The sequence below is a fragment of the Camelus ferus genome, chromosome 21 (assembly GCF_009834535.1).
Source record: "Camelus ferus isolate YT-003-E chromosome 21, BCGSAC_Cfer_1.0, whole genome shotgun sequence".
Taxonomy (NCBI): domain Eukaryota; kingdom Metazoa; phylum Chordata; class Mammalia; order Artiodactyla; family Camelidae; genus Camelus; species Camelus ferus.
The window spans coordinates 24,195,403-24,215,440 of NC_045716.1; the positions used below are offsets into that span (position 1 = coordinate 24,195,403).

General features: G+C 36.4%; 1 protein-coding gene across 1 annotated transcript in view; it reads right to left on the reverse strand.

The window, feature by feature from the left end:
• The window catches only part of SNX27 (sorting nexin 27), a 51,995-nt gene that overhangs the window by 12,942 nt on the left and 19,015 nt on the right, over window positions 1-20,038 (reverse strand). Inside the window, exons 2-6 of the mRNA XM_032464273.1 lie at window positions 16,752-16,983; window positions 8,365-8,557; window positions 6,689-6,753; window positions 4,824-4,928; window positions 1,091-1,169 (exon numbers count right to left, since the gene is read on the reverse strand). Coding sequence (XP_032320164.1) covers window positions 1,091-1,169; window positions 4,824-4,928; window positions 6,689-6,753; window positions 8,365-8,557; window positions 16,752-16,983 — 674 coding nt within the window. The remainder of the gene's footprint in view (window positions 1-1,090; window positions 1,170-4,823; window positions 4,929-6,688; window positions 6,754-8,364; window positions 8,558-16,751; window positions 16,984-20,038) is intronic.

Consider the following 20,038-nt stretch of genomic DNA (forward strand, 5'->3'; position numbering starts at 1 on the left):
AAAAGAGTCCTCTGAGTAACACTTACTTCCTCTTCCTAACAAGGCACAACAGGATAAAACATTGGCACTTTTTTAAATTGTTTTTATTTGGGGGGGGCATGGGGGTTAGAAGAACACTAGCACTTTTAATTCCTATGTTGCTTTTCTTTAAAAAGGCTGTTTTCTTCTACTGATGTTTACTTGACTTTATAACACTGCAAAAGACAGATTTAATATTTCCTATTTTATTTGTTAACTAAAGCTTAGAAAAGAAGGATAAGATTAGAATCCAAGTGTCCAGATTCCTTGGCAATCTGTAACATTTACATCTGCCTAACTGGACTGTAGGGAGTTGGGAAGATAAAGAACAATAGGGCGATGGCTGCTTTACGGGGAATCTAAATTGTTCTGTCTTCCTCATCCCTCTCTCTCTATGAGGAAGGTCTGATCAATTAATATTATCTGTCATTCTGGCATGTATGATGTGGGAAAGACCCACAAACCACAGGAAATCTATGCCATTCAAAGCAAGCCTTCCAACTTCATCCCTTTGTGGTCTCATTGCAACCAACGTGACTACCATCCAAGCTTTTATAAAATAATATATAAGAGAAAATCTGTTACCATGCAATAAAACTTCCAAAGAGGGTATCTATTCACACAGAAATTTAAACACATGCATTAAGGCAATGGCTTTTAATCACTGTATCTTCTTCTAACTCCTGAAAACAAAATGCTATTCTTAAAAATCTTCAAAAAGCATAAAATACACTAAAACAACTTACAGCTAAATAGAAAATCCCTTCTTTTTAAGGCTGTTTCATTGGAATATATTAATTTTGAACCTCTAATTTAAAAGAACCTCATGAAAGTATCTGCTTCAGTGTGGGTGCGAGTAACTTACACTTACAAAGGAGGAAAAAAGTGATTGGACACCTAGATTTAATGGGGTTCATCCTGTCTGCTTGTTAGAAACATTGGGATTGCCTCTTGTCATCAAGCTCTTCTCTAGGCAAACAGTTTCAATTTGACAGTTTTGGGGAGCTTCAGTCTATTAGTATTAGAATAAAATACCCCCAAATAAAACTTGGTATTAGTCGCTGGCACTTACCAAAGGAATGATTGATCACTTCAAATAAGGCAAAGTAATTCACTGTTGTACTGTCCATGCCAACCTTTGCTGCAATAGCCTGAAGTGTAAGAAGGACAGATTAGTTTCAGGGAAACTAGATCAGACAGTGTTGTAAGACAAGACAGTGGGGAGAAGGAAGGACTTCTGCCATCTTGGTTTCTTTTTTTTTTTTTAACTTGTATAGACATATTTATTTTGACTCCAAGCATCAGATATGGATTGGAGAGGGTAGGGAGAATGAGGGCAGATGACAAGAAAGCACACAACTAAAAAAAAAGAGTGATTATAAATTATAAATTCACTTTCAATTATACCTGATAAGAAGTTTATTCCAGCCTCTATCCAGAAAATAAAGAGCTTTAACTTAAAATACCTGTGCTGATAATAAAACAGAGGTTCAACAATCTTATTTAGAGGCTTTGTTTTTCAAGAGGATCTTACTGTATTTTGAAATCAATCAATAAATACAAGTATGATATGATTCTTCCCTTCAAAGAAAGGCTAAGAGTCTTTATCATTTTCTAAATATTATTCAGACATGCTCTCAGAGAACTTATTTACAGTCCTCATAATTAATTCCCATAACTTTAAGCAGGAAGGGATTTGTTAGATGGCATTAGGTGGTTTATAACAACTTCCAGGATGATTAGGGAATTATGCTCAGATGATACACAGACAGGAAGAATAACTAGAGAAAATGAGGTTCTGGGGAAACCCCACTGGCCCCCAGACTGCTGCTTGGAGGCTGTGATCCTCAGGAGCAGATAATTGGAATCTTCACTACAGTTGCCGTAAGAATGAGTGTCTACACCCCTCATCCTCGCTGGTAGCCATTTTGGTTTTATACAAACTAAACTCATGGTCCATAGCTACTCTTCTTTGCATGTATGTATACATGCACACATATGCATGAAATAAGAGGGAAAAATAATCTGTCTTTACCCACACAGCTATGATCTCTAAATATGAGTTTCTCCCCTCCAATTCAAGCTGATAATAGTCTCTCCTTAAATATCGGTTTTCCTCTCCGAAATACGACTTTATCTCGTAAGTCTTTTTTAACAGAACTTACAAGAAATGTGCTTTATAAGGACTGATCTTAAGAAGAACATAAATTCTTAAATACACAGACTCACATATCCAGCCTACATTTAATATAGGCTGTTAACATACAAGATTTATCTCTTTGGTTCTTGAGCTTATCAATTTTTTTATGCTTCACAAATTATTCTTGTTTATTTTTCAGATGATCCATGTCTCAGGCCAGGGACTTCCATTTCCTAAGAATTACCATCATCTTTATCCACATGAAAATAGCAAAATGTTGGGACAACAGAGGCATTTTAAGTAAGTATTAGTCCTTCTCTCTAGGAATTAAGGTCCTAACATGACAAATAAAAAGAAATTGAAAGACTCCACATGGAAATAAAAGACATACATATTACATACAAATTACATACAAAAAAATTACATACAAATAACAAAACAAAGCAAAAAACACAAACTAGTAGTACCAAAATTTCTTTTGAAGATCAATCCCAATATGTATAAATAAGGTGTTAGTTAAACAAGAGAAAACTGCTGAGTATCAGTGTCTCAGTAAACCAAGTATGAGTACATCCTTCTTCCTTTATTGCTCACATATCAAACCTAGGTTCATCTCTGATGTGAAGTAGGAGATGGACAGTGTTCTAAGTTACCATTCTACACTGCACTGGATAGAAACGGAAATCATCTCAAGGTTTGAAAAATGGCTTATAGTTAGAAGTCTAAGTAACAGGGTTAAGGGGAGAAGTGCAAAAGATTAGGCCTTGCTAGATAGAAAAATACTGGAAAAAAACAAAAAACCCCAGAAACATCAGCAAGCTATATAAAATTATTTTCTTTGCAATCGATCCATCATTTTATAATTTCTGAAATATCTCAGATCCTGTACCTATCCTTTGCCAGGGTATACAGTTAACGAGTAAATGTTTGAGGGATAAATTTTGTGTTTGCTACAAAGGAAAAATAAGTATTAATATCCAGAAACCTGCTAGTCTCCCTGAAAATCTTGATCAAATCAGGATTAAAGACCAATGAAAAAGCCTAAAAGTAATGATTACACCCAGCACCCAGATAATGATCTTTAAGTGCCATTTCTCACCGAAAGCAAACAAGACTTCTCGGGAAAATGGCTAATTCTAGAGCTAGTGTAGGAAATATACAAAGAAGAGCCCAGAACTTCTTGCTGTACTGAAAAGCAAGGATTCTATCATAGACAAATGGGTGGCATCAAAAGAGTATAGGAGCAGACATGGAGTTTCCACTGATCAAAGACAGGACAACGTGAGCACCACAAAGATAATACATGCTATTGATTAACTCATGTTGTACATCTAAAACCCCACATGATATTAAAAGGTAAAATAATTATATCATTGGACATCATTGGAATCAACTAGGGCACCAATTCTTTATGCCAAAAATTGGCAATAAAAGGAAAGAATTAAATATTTATCCTCTTTCCTACAAACTATATTTCAGGGTAACTAAATAGCCTTAGCTGATAAGGAAAAGTTCTTCATAGAATTCTAGTTAGTAACCGTGAAGAAATGAGAGAACTGGAAAATCAGCACTTTGCAACCCTTAATGAAGCCACTAGCTAAGGTCATAATCATCAGTGATACACTCATTTGATAAAAGACCAATGGAGAACTGAACAGTGCGTGTATCAGGTTATCACCACCTAAAACTACTGATTAACCACCAAAAGTGGATAACCAGATATTGCGTTCTTCCTGTTGAGAAGCAATATGAAGTATACAGCGCTGATTATGAAGTACTCTTATAAAAAGAGGCTGAACCTGAATCTAATCAAGCTTCTAGAGCAAAATTCCTTTTATAGATAATGTAAGAGGCAGAATGCCTTATTAAATGACACAAACAGACAAAAGAAACAAACAGATAAATTCAGAATGTGGGACATTCCACAGGACACGGACTCAATTTATGCAATAAAACAGTAACATGGGGGAAAAACGCTGGGGAAGGAAAGGGAGGGAAAGGGAGACTGCCCGATACTAAAAAACATAAAAACCAAATGTGACATAAGGACCTTGTGTAGATCCAGATTTTAACAAACCAATTATTAAAAATCACTTTTAGACAACTGGGAAAATTGGACTCTGGATTTGTTATTAGTTAATACCATGGAAGTCTTGTTAATTTTTTAGGTTTGAAATTGTTAATTTTTTTGGATACTGTTAATTTTTTATGTAAGAAAAATACCCATATTTTTTAGAGATGTATACTGAAATAATACAAGAGTGCAATAAAATAGAATTTGCTTTAAAAGATTTAAACAAAGGAAAAGGGAAAAAATGTCTAACACAAATATGGCAAAATCTTGATTACTAAATGAGTGATGAGTACACAGAGCTTCATTGTACTATTCTATCTCTTGTACATTATTAAGTTTTTTACAACTAAAAAGGTGTGGGGGGGTGAGTAATCATGACCATTACAACTTGGTATATTTACTGCATCTTTCTTTCAGTGAGAACAAAGCACTCCACATTAATAATAACATCAGCAGTAGTAGCTAACATTTAATAAACTTACTATGTGCCAGATACTCCAAGCACTTGATATGTATTAACTCATTTAATCCACCTTCTTTAGCTTTATTTAAACCATCCAATGTCAAGCCTACTGTTTCAGTTCAATTTACCTGATATACTTGGTCTGTAGTACTGTTCTTTTTAACCCTGACTGTAACTGTAGTTCCATCTGGTAATGCTACTCTCAGCTCTACGTCGGACACGCCATTGTAGTTCTGGGGAAAAAGACACAGAAAAAGAATTTATGACCTCACTCTCCTTGCAACATGCTAGCTAAACAACAACTAAACTTGTGAGAGAGAGAAAGTGAGTTCCATTGAAAAAGGGAAAAAAGACATAAGTCAATACATTACAAGTCATAAAGCTGACTTTAGGCTGCAGCAGACATTAACCCTTAAGATGAACAGGGAGGAAAGAAATATGCTGACATCAGCGTGTTCCTATTTCAAAACAGAAAACATGTGAAAGCATTTAGGTCAAACACAGATGAGATTTTTGGCTTACTTTCAAAAATTCAGAACTCACAAATGAGAAGAGAAAACAACCAAAAGCAGCAGTTTCAACAAATAACCTCTGGTTTTAAATGGTTAGGCCTGCTGGATTGGTCACGTGCTATCCCCGAAGTCACTTTTGGAACCCTGAAATAATCATGACACTTTTGAAAGAAAAACTGATGAAACTCAGGAATCTGGATTAGTGTAATGCTCAATTCTCTTCTAGCAAAGAGTAAATAATTCTTATCCTCCTTAATTCAAAATAAGTCTTTCTCCCTTATTGCTTTTGATAATTAACACATTCCTGTAACAGATTTGCAACCTTGTAATTTTTATTAGAGAGAAAAACTATTTAGGAAAAAGTCCATCTTCATTTACCACTTTAAAAGAAGTTCTGAGGGAAGGGTATAGCTCAGTGGTAGAACGCATGCTTAGCATGCATGAGGTCCTTGAGGTCCTGGGTTCAATCCCCAGTACAGTGTCTCCATTAAAAATAATAATATTAATAAATCAATAAATCTAATTACCTCCCCCACTCCCCCTCAAAACAGAAAACAAACAAAACAAAAAAAGAAAGAAAAAAAAGTTCTATTCTTTGCCTAAAACCATCCTAAGCATTACTTTGTTATAAGCCCTTGTCTGCAAGAAACTATCTATAATCTAGTTGGGAAAATTAAAATATACCCTAAAATAATTAATGGATAACACACTATTTAATGTAGTAGCATTACACAGTCATCCTTCCATTCAATTTATATTTATTAAGCTCCTACAACACGCCTGACATTCTGGTAAGGCACAGGGAATATAAAGATGATCAAGATTTAGCTTTCACTCTAAAGGTCTAATGTACAGCATGGTGACCATAGTTAACAATACTGTACTGGATATTTGAAATTTGCTTAAGAGGGTAGATCTTAAGTAAAGAAAGAAAGGAAGGAAGAGGGAGAGAAGAAGAGGGGAAGAAATGGTAACGAGGTGATGGAAGAAATGGTAACGTTAATCAGCTTGATTATGGTGGTCATTTCACGATGTATACAGATAACAAAATAGCAGATTGCATATCTAAATACATAAAATTCCTATTTGTCAGTTATACCTCAATAAAGCTAAAAAAAAAGATTTAGCTCTTACCTACAGGTAGCTCACTCTAGTAAACTAAAAATACAAAGTTATAATCTGATTAAATGTATAAAAAATTAGAGAATGAGACAGCAACAAGGTGATAACTGAGCGGTACTGACTGCAGAAGTCCTTGGTGGAGTGAAAAATCGATGACTTGAATATCAGGGAAAGATTCAAAGAGACGGTGGACCTAGCACTAGGCCTTGAAGGATAAGCAGGACACGTAAGAAAGGGAAGCTGAAAAAATAGTCATTTGGAGAATTTATGGAAAGTCAATCCATGACTGATACCTTTAATTCATTTTCACTCACAAAGTGCCAAGAGGTAAACAGTCCCTGTAGTGGACATCCACCTACCTCATCTGATTCTGACAGGAATTCTTGCATGATGTCACTCTCACCAATGACTCGTATTGAGCACACTACAGAAAACAAAGACAGAATCTGGCATGAGGCCCTAAAATCAAGAATATAAAGTCAAAAACATATCAAGGTCTAAGTATAAATCCCCAGTAGCAGACAATGCTAGAGATAGTACGCCATCCCTGACATATGATATTTAAAGGCACTATAATATATACATATATATTTATTTATATAAACATGAACTAAAACAGAGGAATAATACGATGAAAATACACAGATTGCTAAAAATATTAAACACAGACAAAGGAAGTCACCAAAAAGAGAGAAATAAAAGTAACTTTATAGTCTTGTGTTAACTACTAACAAGCTAGACAACAGATCAAGGGTAAGGTGAATTAGGAATAAATCAAACACAAAATTAAAATACAAAGAAAAATATCTATTTGGCCTAAGAGCAGGCCAATAAGAGCATCATAAGCATTTAAAGCCACTTTGGAAAAAAATAGGTAGGTAACTAAGTATTAAGCTGAGCACATCCTCATCTCATCTTACTGATTTTAGCTTCAGAACAATGACAACTAAAGAAGAGAGAGAGAGAAGGAGAAAGGAAAGGAAAACAGGCAGAAGGTAGGTAATCATCTAAATCTAAGAGAGTTAATTTCTTGATACTCTCATGAGGATAGAAAATTACACTGATGATTTTGCTTCATTTTATTAAAAAAAAAATTGTACCCTTTTTCATTTCCCAAGGGCTATGTTGGAGGCCATTCCATGTTAGAAAAAAGCTAAAAACAGATGAAGTCTCACTACCTTCTACAGGGGAAATGGTTTTTCTTCAGGGATAAGGCTCTCCAGCAAAGTTTAAAAAAAAAGTTCAACTAGGTCAATTAGTTCTTATACAAGGACACAAGGACACAGAATTACTAAGTACCACCTAAGACCATTATTCTGTTAAATTAGTATTTTAAAGAAAAGCCTACTGCATACCTAGCAAATTACACAACTCTATAATGTAGCAAAGTAAGGTCTCTTCTCTGAGCCACGAACTGAACCATCTTATTCAGATCTGTGTCATTTCTCCCTGCCTTTCTAGATAAACGAATGTTTCAGCATCCATGTTCACAGACTCCTGATGTATTGTTTGGAAGTCCTGAGATAACAAGTAAGTTTTAATACATCTAACTATAAACTGCATAGAACAAGGAGACTTTAGATTACCTACAACTCAGCAAACCTATCCGTGCACACCTGTAAGAGGAATAAGGAATTTTCAAGTAGGATATGCCAGTGAACCAAGAATCATTTTAATAAAAATGTCTTAAATACTGCCCACCTAATTCCCAAATCAATTCAGCATATTGATGAGTCTGTATGTATTTCCTGGCAAATAATAAACCCCATAAATAAAGGTTCTTAATGCATTAAAAATAATTACACATTTTTCTATTGTTAAGTGTTAGGAGCATCAAAAAATAGGCTATTAATTGCTGTACTAGACAGTATTTCAGTCTTGGCTTCAAAGCTTAGATCATTCAACACTTACAGTCAAAAACCTGACTGACTTTCCCTATTGAGTTTCAGGAACCTTAGCTTGCAGTTTAGGAGCTGTGATGCATACCTAGACCCCATGTTTACTCAAGAAAGTGGAGTTTAACAGGCTGGCTTACCTTTTTCTAGATATTCTTCCAACCCCCGACGTCGGGCATCTAACTGCTGTTCTGATAAAGAGAATGGCCACTTCCCTGGAAGTCGGGGAAATGTAAAGTTGGCAAACTCTCTCTTCAGGTTCTGGTGCAGAATGGCAAACTCCCGGTACCGCTTAGAACAGAGCTGCCTCCCAGCCATGTAAACATTGTATACCTGGTGACGGGGAACAACAATAGAAAACGCTTACTTACTACAGATCAGATCACAGAATCACCCAGAGTCAGGCTCAGACTGATGCCGGTTAGGTGTATTTTGCTGTGCACTTTACAGAGAATATATGTTTAAGGTCACCGTAAGACAAGACTTACTTTTAATAAACGTGCCAGAAATTACATGCACAAAAAGAGGGCTACTGCCTTTAAGAGACCATGATCTTATTTTTACTATTAAAATTACCTCCAACACACTGTTTTAAATATCTTCAAAGGCAATTATCAACTTTCATGGGTATATTTTATTTTCAGAATGTTAAAAATCATTCAAAGCCAATGTGGTAAATATAGTGAATGAACAAGCAAGCAAATTTGGAGAGAGATATAAAAAGCTAGAACTGATTATAAAGTAATGTGACTGATATTCGTGTGTGACTTACACTTCCAAAGAAAAGGTCTAAAAATGATGCAAGCAATAGAAGCATTTTTGTTACCAAATAGATCATTTTTACGAAAAGTCCTTTCCTGAAATCAGATATCCCTAGTTCTGCTCTTTTCCCTCCCACCATTAAAACAAGATTAACAAAAAGCTGCAGAATAAATGTACCCTAAGGACCTCCTCATAACAATAAACAGTTAATAATCCTCAAAAGGAGATAGGCAGATTTTTGCCTATTCTTCACAGATACATGCCAAGCTTCCAGAACAGGGCCTGGCACATAGTAGGCACTCAGTAAATATGTGAAGAAGAAATGAATGTATGTATGTGCAATTCTTAAATATGTGCCCTCATAAAGGAAAGTGGAGGGATGCATAATCCAAAAACATCAAACAATCTAAGTGACTTTGTATTCTCAGAACATATCAAATTACGCAGATGGAAAAATTAGCCCCAAATCACACTTCCTGGCTTAGTAAAAATCATTCAAAAATTAAAATGTGCACAGAACAGGTTATCTACTCATGTAATCAAGAGTAGTCCCTGAGAATGCATACACCAAAGCCTTTCCTTCAGCCTCAAATCTTTCCCTCCTGTGATTTAGGAAGTATGAATTAAATGCAACAATAAAGTAATTTAGTCATTCAAAACTTCTCTCCCACAACTCTCCTCCTATGATTGTTCCCCACTTAAAAGCAAAGCCTCTAATCACTATCAAATAGTGTCCAGGAATGTATATGATCCTGATCAATGAGTTCTCCTCTTGTGATTTTCACTCAAATTTGTAACTGATTATAATGAATCACACATATTACCAGGTATTCCCATCACTGCCTTCTAAAGTTCAAAAGCATTAAAAGGCCAGTATTCCTCCCCTCAGATAAGACCACACGTTCTTTTAAGGGCAGGCAGTCTCAAGAAGTCTTATTCAGTCAATCTGGCCTTATATACTTAATTCTCAAACTAAATTTCCCACGTTTCTCAATAACATCACTATTCCTTTGTTTAAAAAGCAAGTCTGCAACCCTTCTGGTATTAAAAATTAGTGAGTTCCTCACACAAGGAAAAAGGAAGAGAGGTAAATCTAGCTTAGTGGCACTGCTGGATTAAAGACATTCCCCAATGTCTTTTTCCAAGGAAGAGGAGACTTAGGTCTTTGACGATGCACAGAAAGACGACGACCGCATTTCCTCAATGCTGATCACTCAAATGAGCTCAAGTCTAGTACAACACTCCCTTGGGGAGAAAGAACCCTACAACTTGAGAGGCCTTTATGGCAATTTCAACCCTAAAAATTAATTCAACTTTTAGTTTCTTATAAGGTGAGAAGAGTAACATCAAACAGCCTCTCACCTACCCCACCTCCCCATTTAAATGTGAAGTCAAAGGGAACGGAGTATAAATAGGATGCCTAACAATTCAGTAATACTTTAATGCAGGCAGGCATGGCTCCCACAAAAGCCAAGCCATTTTTAAATTAACTGTGCTGAGCAAATGAGGAACATACAAAAAGAGATCACAACAGAGACTGCTTTGTTCTTCACTTGTCCTTACAATTAACCAAGATCCATTAGTATTCTTTTCCCTGGTTTAGACACACCCATTTGCAAAGAAAATGACTGAGTCCCTGCTGAGTCAACTCATGAATGTCCGTGGTCCATGAGAAATGACCACAGCCTCATTACAAATGAAAATGTCTGCTAAAAAAATATATTCTCCAGGGGATGGGGACAGCTCAGTGGCAGAATGCATGCTTAGCATGCACAAGGTCCTGGGTTCAATCACTAGTACCTCCACTAAAAAAAAAATTATACACACACACACACACACACACACACACACACACGTACACACACTCTGGACTTGAAAGGGAATACAATCAAATAGGAACTAAAGATACCCACAGGCAGGCAATGCTTCTAGGATCTTTCCATCTTAATTTAAACCCTCAAACTGGTTGGCTCATACACGGAACCAGAAGAAATCTGTCTAGCTTGCAATAGCACACTGAATTTAATGATTACCGGTCACTGTCTTCTCCAACTGACCATATCCTGCAAGACTTCAAGCTGGAATGTTTAGACTGCAGTCAGCTTCTGAGGGTAACAAGTTTTGACCCTCTTGAGATACTCTTTGCTAAGTTGGACTCCAATCAAGGAAAAGAGATAAATTATGAATAGGGAAAGTGTAAAACTTATCTGGTCAGTGATCTAATTTTGTCTCTCTGGATTCTGCAAGTCAAAGTTTCAAAATTCAGCTTTGAGATAATTCCTAAATTTCTCAATATGTAAATGTTGAAAATCTAGACCGTGCCATTTCTCTCTTTATCCTTGTGACTTTATTTTGTGGATTGAATGCCAGAAGATGGTAACATAAATTCTTCAATTGGCACAAACCACTGCAGGGAAAGCAACTCTAGTAACACCTGGGCTCTGCACTCAGTAGCAACAACCAAAATTCCAGATATCAGAGATCTTTATTTTGTTGGTTCCTTAATCCCCATCTACAGATTTTTTAAGGCTTTTAAATGGTAATGTCTCACTCCATGTAGGATCTGAATATTAAAATATTCTCATTTTCTCAAACCTCTAGTAAGCAACAGGAATTGTGCTACTGAACACACAAAAGAGAATCTTCTTATATAATTCAAAAGTGATTAGAAAAAGAATGGTGACATTTTGGCCATGACAATATCACCCATGTTCAGCTTCCAAATGTCAAATAGACACTGAACTGGTTCATGATATTGATCTGGATGAATCCTCAATGTACATTATGACCAACAAATTATTTCCAATGCCACCCTGCCATTTAATTGTGCTTTTAGCTGAAAATTCATTTTCAAAAGGACACATCATTTGCTATTCACAAGCTACTCATAACAGCAAAAGGAGACACAGCACACTTAGCTGATTTCTGGGTGAAATGTGTGCGATCCTTAACTTAAGGATTTTTTTTCAAATGTTGAAGCATTTAGGCTCCTTCCTGGAAAGAAAAACAGCATAAAGGCAACAACACGCTCTTAAATTACTTAGGTTTAGAGTGTGTGTGTGTGTGTGTGTGTGTGTGTGTGTGTGTGTGTGTGTGTGTGTGTGTGTGTTTTCCCTAATGTGGATCATAAATGATATCTATTTTCTTTGTTTTATTTGGGACCTCAAGTGTACAGAACTGAATTAATCATAATCCTTGGTTCATAATAATCTCATTTTGGTGACTTTGGATATTTAATTTAGTTATTTTTAACACTGTAAAAAGTAAACTAAAAGCTAAGACCTTCACAAAAACTTATTTCTAACCATAAGTTTCTTCCTCCTTCATCCTATCTCCCTGCTTCTCTAACTCCCAAAAATTATGCTCAAAGAGGTTCATCATTTCCTTGTTTTTCTTTTTATAGTTTTTTCCTGCATTTATATGTAACCCTTATATTCTTATTTTTTATTTTAATTTTTAAAGGGTATTTTGGTTTTATAAAAAAAGTTACATGCAGAATGAGACCCTTTGGGACTTATTTTTTCACTTAGTCTCATCTACAATGTTATATACCTTTATGGTTTATCCTGTTGTATTTAACACTTTGTTTTTTGTTTTTGTTTTTTTTTAATTCAAGTATAGTCAGTTGCAATGTATCAATTTCTGGTATACAGCATAATGTCCCAGTCACGCGTGTATATATATATACACACACATGCACACACACTTCTATATATACACACACACACATATATATACATATATACATATATTCATTTTCATATTCTTTTTCATTAAAAGTTATTATAACACTTTGTTGTTTTGCTTTTCAAATAATTGCTGTTCTCCCGTTGGCAGGCTTTTGGGGTGTCTCTGGGTTTTAGCTATTTCTTGGTTTTGGCTACCATGAACAATGCTGCCGTGAACATTTCTGCATATGCTCCTTCAGTACATATATCAGAGACTCTCCTGGGTATATACCTAAGAGAGGAACTGCAAGGTTATGAAGTATACGAACAGTCAACCTACAGAGATAATGCGAAACTGTAGCTAAAGTGGTTACATCAATTTATACTCCTTTCAGTAATAATATAAAAAGATCCTCTTAATTTTTGCCAATGGAATGTGTGTGTGAAAAGATTTCTAACTGTGGTCCTAATTTACATTTCCCTAATTACTAAAGAAGTTGGTCATTATCTCTTCATATATTTATTGGCCAGTTGCCCAGGGATCTAGCCCCAACCACTAGTGGGCCAACATCAACTCTGGGAAACCCCAGACCCCACAGCCAGCCAAGTCAGAAACCAGCCTCACCCACTAGAAAGCTGACATCAGCCCCGGAATCCTCGCAGGACACGGCCCCGCCCATCAGCAGCTGGCAGCTTCTGCACTAGGCAGGGCCTGCCAACCAACCTGATGGAGGGGGGTGGCATGCCTTCTAGTGCACCCACAGTAGTCAGCCTGCCACAACAGAAGTGCCCACACAGCCCACACAGAGGGCACCCCACGGATACAGGTCTGGTGATCAGAGGGGAGTATGCTGCTGGCTCACAGGCATCACCTACAAAAGGTCACTTCTCCATGATCAAGAAACATACTAACCTACCAAACACACAGAAATAAGACATGGAATTAGGCAAAATGAGGTAACAGAGGAATATGTTCCCAACAAAGGAACAAGATAAAACCTCTGAAGAAGAACTAAGTGAAGTGGAGATAAGCAATCTATACAATAAAGAGTTCAAGGTAATGGTCATAAAGATGCTCAAAGGACTTGGGAGTAGATTGGATGAACACAGTGAGAAGTCAGAAGTTCCTAACAAAGAGTTAGAAAATATAAAGAAGAACCAACTAGAGATAAAGAATAAATTTTAGAATACTAAAATTAAAAATACACTAGAAGGACTCAATAGTAGATTAGATGATACAGAGGAAACATCAGAAAACTGGAAGACAGTGTCGTGGAAATCACTCAAGCTGAACAGAAAAAAGAAAAAAGAATTTTTAAAAATTGCTGTTTTGTGGACAGTTTAAGAAACCTCTAGAACAACATCAAGCATATAACATTTGCCTAATAGGGGTCCCAGAAAGAGAAGAGAGAGAGACAGGTCCAGAGAACATATCTGAAAATATAATAGCTGAAAACTTCCCTAACTTGGGAAAGGAAACAGACATCCAGGTCCAGGAAGCACAGAGAGTCCCAGACAAGATCAACCCAAAGAGGATCACACCAAGACACACTGTAATTAAAATAAAGACAAAGAGAGAATATTAAAAGCAGCAAGGGAAAAGCAACCAGTCATGTACAAGGGAACTCACATAAGGCTATCAGCAGACTTTTCAGCAGAAATTCCACAGGCCAGGAGGAAGTGGCACAATGTATTTAAAGTGAAGAAAGAAAAAAATCCTACAACCAAGAATACCCTACCTGGCAAAGCTATTCAGATGTGAAAGATAGATCAAAAGTTTTACAATATGTATGTATCTGTATAACTGAATTGCTTTGCTGTACACCTGAAACACTATAAATCAACGACACTTCAATAAAAAATAAAAGTTTTACAGACAAGCAAAAGCTAAAAGAGTTTAGCACCATGAAACCAGCTTTACAAGAAATGTTAAAGGGACTTCTCTATGCAGAAAAGAAAAGGCCACAACTAGAAATACAAAATAATGAAAGGAAAAATATCACTGATAAAGGCAAATATACAATAAAGGTAGTTGATTAGCCACTTATAAAGCTAGTAGGAAGGTTAAAAGACAGAAGTATCAAAATCATCTATATCCACAATAAGCAGCTAAGGGATATATACACACCAAAAAAAGGATGTAAAATATGATGTCAAAAACAGTAAATGTGACAAGGAGTAAAAATGCAGTATTTAAATGTGTTCGATCTTAATAGATCAGCAACTAAAATAATCACATATACACACATATATATAGATTGCTATACATAAACTTCATGGTAACCACAAACCACAAATCTATAATAGATACAGAAATGCAAAAGGGAAAGAAAGGAATCCAAACATAAGACTAAAGATAGTCATCAAATCACAAGCGAGCAAAAGAAGGAATAAAAAAGAGCCATAAAACCCCAAAACAATTAATAAAATAGCAGTAAGTACATACCTATCAATAATTACTTTAAATGTAAATGGACTACATGCTCCAATCAAAAGACAGAGTTGTTGAATGGATACAAAAACAAGACCTATATACATGCTGCCTACAAGAGACTCACTTCAGATCTAAAGACATACACAGATGGAAAGTGAGGAATGGAAAAAGGTATTCCATGCAAATGAAAACAAAGAAAGCCAGGTTAGCAATACTTACATCAGACACAACAGACTTTAAAACAAAGACTATAGTAAGAGAAAAACAAGGACATTACATAATGATAAACAAATCACTCCAAGTAGAAGATATAGCGATTATAAATATATATGCACCCAAAATAGGAGCACCTAAATACAAAAAGCAAATATTAACAGACATAAAGGGAGAAACTGACAGTAACACAGTAACAGGAGGGGACTTTACCACCCCACCTACATCAATGGACAGATCATCCAAACAGAAAATCGATAATAAAACACTGGCCTAAATGACACATCAGACCAGATGGACTTAACAAATATATAGAGAGAATATTTAATCAAAAAGCAACAGAATACACATTCTGTTCAAGTGCACATGGAACATTCTTCAAAACATATCACACGCAAGGCCACAAAACAAGTCTCAGTAAATTTAAGATTGAAATCATATCAAACATCTTTTCTGACCACAATGCTATGAAATGAACAAGGAAAAAACTGCAAAAGACACAAACACACGAGGGCTAAACAATATGCTACTCCACTACCAATGGGTCACTGAGGAAGTCAAAGGCTCATTCCCATAGTCGGGACGAATCTCAGTTTCAGAGATGGCAACTTTCAGTCAGCAGATCAGCTTTAAATACATGCAGTCTGTCTGCCAATTATCTGTTCTAACGAACCCACTGCATCTTCCACAAAGATTAATTAATTTCTCACTATACCACCACTCCCAAAATAATCAAAGGCAAATAAAGAATACTGCAACCAAGAGAAAAATTAAGTAGACTGGGCTATCAGTTGCAATTAAGTTTTGAAGAATAAACAAAGGCATCCAGGAAAGGGACTGGCACTTATCATCCAGAATTCAAAATGGGCTCTCCTGCATATCTTCAACAGCAAGAAACTGGAAATGTAGAAAAGAGCCCATGTGAATTGCATTCAGAATATAATTAGGACAGAGTTAGTCATTTACACAGATATTGCCAAAGAAAATGAAAAAGAACAAGATGTGGAGGGGGGTATGTACGAGGTTCTGACGTGGACAAACTCTGTATTACCCAAATATTTTGAAAGATACCACCTTTTAAAATTAATCTTGCTGTATAGCTTTATAGAGTCAACAGTAAGTAACACACTGCTATCAACAAAGAGGCAGACAACCAACCAAAGAACAAACAGAACAAACACACACACGATTACAGCAGACCAGAATGCAAACTTAAAACTGTCTACAAGCAAACAGAATTATACTTAAGTAGAAACAGGACTCTTCTTCATTACTGTAGTTCAAACCCTGAAATAAATCAGGGTCAGTGTCCTTCATCTGTGCGTGACTTTCCTCGTAGGCAAACTAACCTAGGTGCAGTCATTATTCTAGCGCTAGTACATATCACAAGTGATAAGACTGAGAGAAACAAAAGCTAGATGTTTGAGGATCGAGTTGGGCTGACACTCACCACGAACTTCTCACCATTCTGCTCCACATGTTTGTATGTGGGGACCGATATGGGCACTGCTTGCTTTTCTGTGTAATCATAAAATGATTGTCCCAACGAGTCGTCACTGGGATCTAGGTTGTCTGCCTCATGAGGAGGTACAGATAACACTGTCAAGATCAATTCCTTCTCGCCTGCTCGGATCAGGTCCACCACCTGCTTGTGTGTCGCCCCCTCAACATTCACGCCGTTCCTAAGGGGAAAAAGGGAAAAAGACAATCCCATAAACCAGAAGGGTCCAAACACCTTGTATCTCTACCCTCCTGCCCCCACTCCAGGGTCATGAAGTATGAACCATAAAATCAAAAGATCAATTTGGTTCCAGAAAAGCTGTTATGTCTTTACAAACCATAATGTGAAAAAGTGTCTGTGAACTTATGGCAGGGGGAAAAAATGGAAACAGGTGAGAGGACCTACCCTTCCTCTGTGCTAGAACCCCACACACAGATTCAGGAAAACACATGAGGAGGGTGAAGCTGAGGAGGAAACAAAGCCTTTAAAGCTATACAGTCCATTTCCTCATCCTAACTAAGCATGTATACAAGACAATAATGTGGCTTTTAACAGTCCTGCTATTTGAACTCTTCTCTGTCCTTTTTAAACCTCCTGGGAATCAGGAATTCTGTGAAAAGAAAATTTTCACAAAATGCACTCCCTTAATTTGTAAAGACTCAAAAAAGTATGACTTAGAATAATTCTTTTACATTTACATCTGATTTCTCCCCCATATCTTCAAATCAGTCAACTTAATTTTCCTTCATATCAAGTTTCATCACCTTGGGAATTAAATGGTATACATCTCCATACACACTAGGTTCTCCTAAAAGGCAAGAATATAACCTCTCTAAAATTGTATTATCTGATCCAACTCCCTTTGCTCTCCCAATCACTTCAATTAACCTTAGGATTCTATCTATCTTCTTTTCTGCTCTTTTTTCCTATCACTTAAAGCCCTGTGCAATCAGTTCAAACTAAAAAATGTACAGCTAAGGTTACATAGTAAACCAACCTACGCATTCTCCTTCCTGTTCCACTGTGTATATAAAGGCTGAAACCAGGAAAAGGACAAGGTTTGGGAGAACAATAATTTTGTCAAGAGAGATGCTGAGTCTCACAAAATTCACTCGGCAAACTGCACTGCCTTCCCAGAATGCTGACCCAGCCAGCTATCTCAGCAAAAACCACCAGGCAGCGGCTGACCTGGAGGTTTCCTCCCATGGCTATCCCAGGAGGGTTAGGAAATACACACCTGGCCTTTAGTCAGTTGGATAAAAGCTCATCTACTCTTTACAGAGTTATACGCTTTTTCAGTCCTGTTCCAAACTATTAAGGTTTTTCCTTCCAGAAAATGATGCTAAGTTTAATAACAAGCCTTCCACAAAACTTTTCAATCACTGGAATTGTCCCTGTCAGAGGATGGTATCTGAAACATCCATTTATATAAACAGAACAGGCAAAAATCACCCAGCTAAGCCTCCTTCCTTATTTTAGGCTTAACAATCTAGCCAGTAAATTCAGCACTCTTGACATTTCACAACCTAAAATCTAACTTACACACAAAAAAATTCAGCAATTTTACAACTGGTTTGCTACAGAAGAAAATAAAGAGTTCCCTCCACTGATGGAAATTTGGGCTTTTAAAGTTCAGATCTGGTCAGACCAGTGACCAGGGGGGGAAAAAAAGGTCAGCTCTTTGATCACTGAGCAGGATGGTGAAACAGAAAGAAAATGAGCTTTGGAGCTAGACCTACATGGGTTCAAATCCTGGTCCTGACTTTTAGTATCAGAACTGGTCTTAATCAAGTCATTTAACCTTTCTTAGCACTGCTTTCCACATCTATAAAACAGGAACAATAATAAGTCCCTAACAGGGTTGTTGTGAAGATTAATATAATAAAACATGTACCTTGCCAAGAACAATGCCTGAACACTCACTCAGAAGGTATACGAAGGAAAGAAGGGTTATGTATCTGTTGGTTATGAAGAGATTTTGGTTAAAGAAAAAATGGAAACCTAAAGTTGGGGAATGGCAAGGGATTTTATCTAAATCTTTGATCTAATTAGTAGTTCTGAGAAAATGTTTTGATGGTAGAAGAAATAAAATTGAAAAAGCAAAAGTTAAAAATCAACATAGAGAATTTCATCTATCACTAGGAATCTTAGCTTACTGACAAATATCCTTGTTAATTTTTTTTCTTAACAAAGTGGGGAAAACACTTTAGAGATGGAACAAAATATAATTTTTGGATACTAAAATATAATTTTTATATTAGCACAATCAATTTTACGAGGTGTATGTTTGTGAAAAAAGTTTAAGAACTGATTCTCAAATCTTATTTTTCAGCTCCCTAATTTTTCCTCTTTAAAGAATTTTAAATCTGGGCTACTCTATCGAAAGGCTTGGGGGGGGGCAATGAATACCTACAGAATTTGTATGTAAAATTATGTTTGTGTGCATATACGCTTTTTTTAAAAATTGAAGTACAGTCAATTACAATGTGTTGATTTCTGGTGTACAGCACAATGTCCCAGTCAGCATATGTGCATTTTTTTTCTGGGAAGAAGGTCCACAGTTTTCATCAGCTTCAAAAAGGAGTGCGCAGAAGGAAGGGTAATAGCTCAGTGGCAGAGAGTGTGCTTAGCATGTACAAGGTCCTGGGTTCAATCACCAGTACCTGCACTTAAAAAATAAAATTTAAATTTAAAATATTTTAAAAAGGAGTATGCAATCTCCAGGAAGGTTAAGAACTACTGCTTTCAATGCACACTTCCACCCATTCCGTTTTCAAGTTAGAATACACTGCTCCCTGGGTCACTCACAGAAATAAGCCCTGAAAATCAGCAGAGAAACTTAAGTGAGGCTTACTCCAAGAGCAGCCAAGGAGCAAGGAAACTTACTTAGGTTTCACTTCTTTATCACTAAGGCCAAGCTTCTAACTGGCTATCATCCCTAAATCCTCTTTTAAAAAACAAAAACAAGGGCAAAAGGTAATAGCTCAGTGGTACAGCACCTGCTTAGCATGCACAAGGCCCTGGGTTCAATCCCCAATACCTTCACTTGAAAAAAAACAAAAACAAACAAACCAAAAAACAGGAAAGAGCTACCAGTGTCATATTCTAAAAATACTTGCTAATACTTATCTCGTTTAACTACAGAAGGAATGTTATACATTCCACAATTAAATACAATCTGGAAATTCCTTCATTCTTCAGAAACTGAAATGCGGTCAGTAAAAACCCCAGGATAT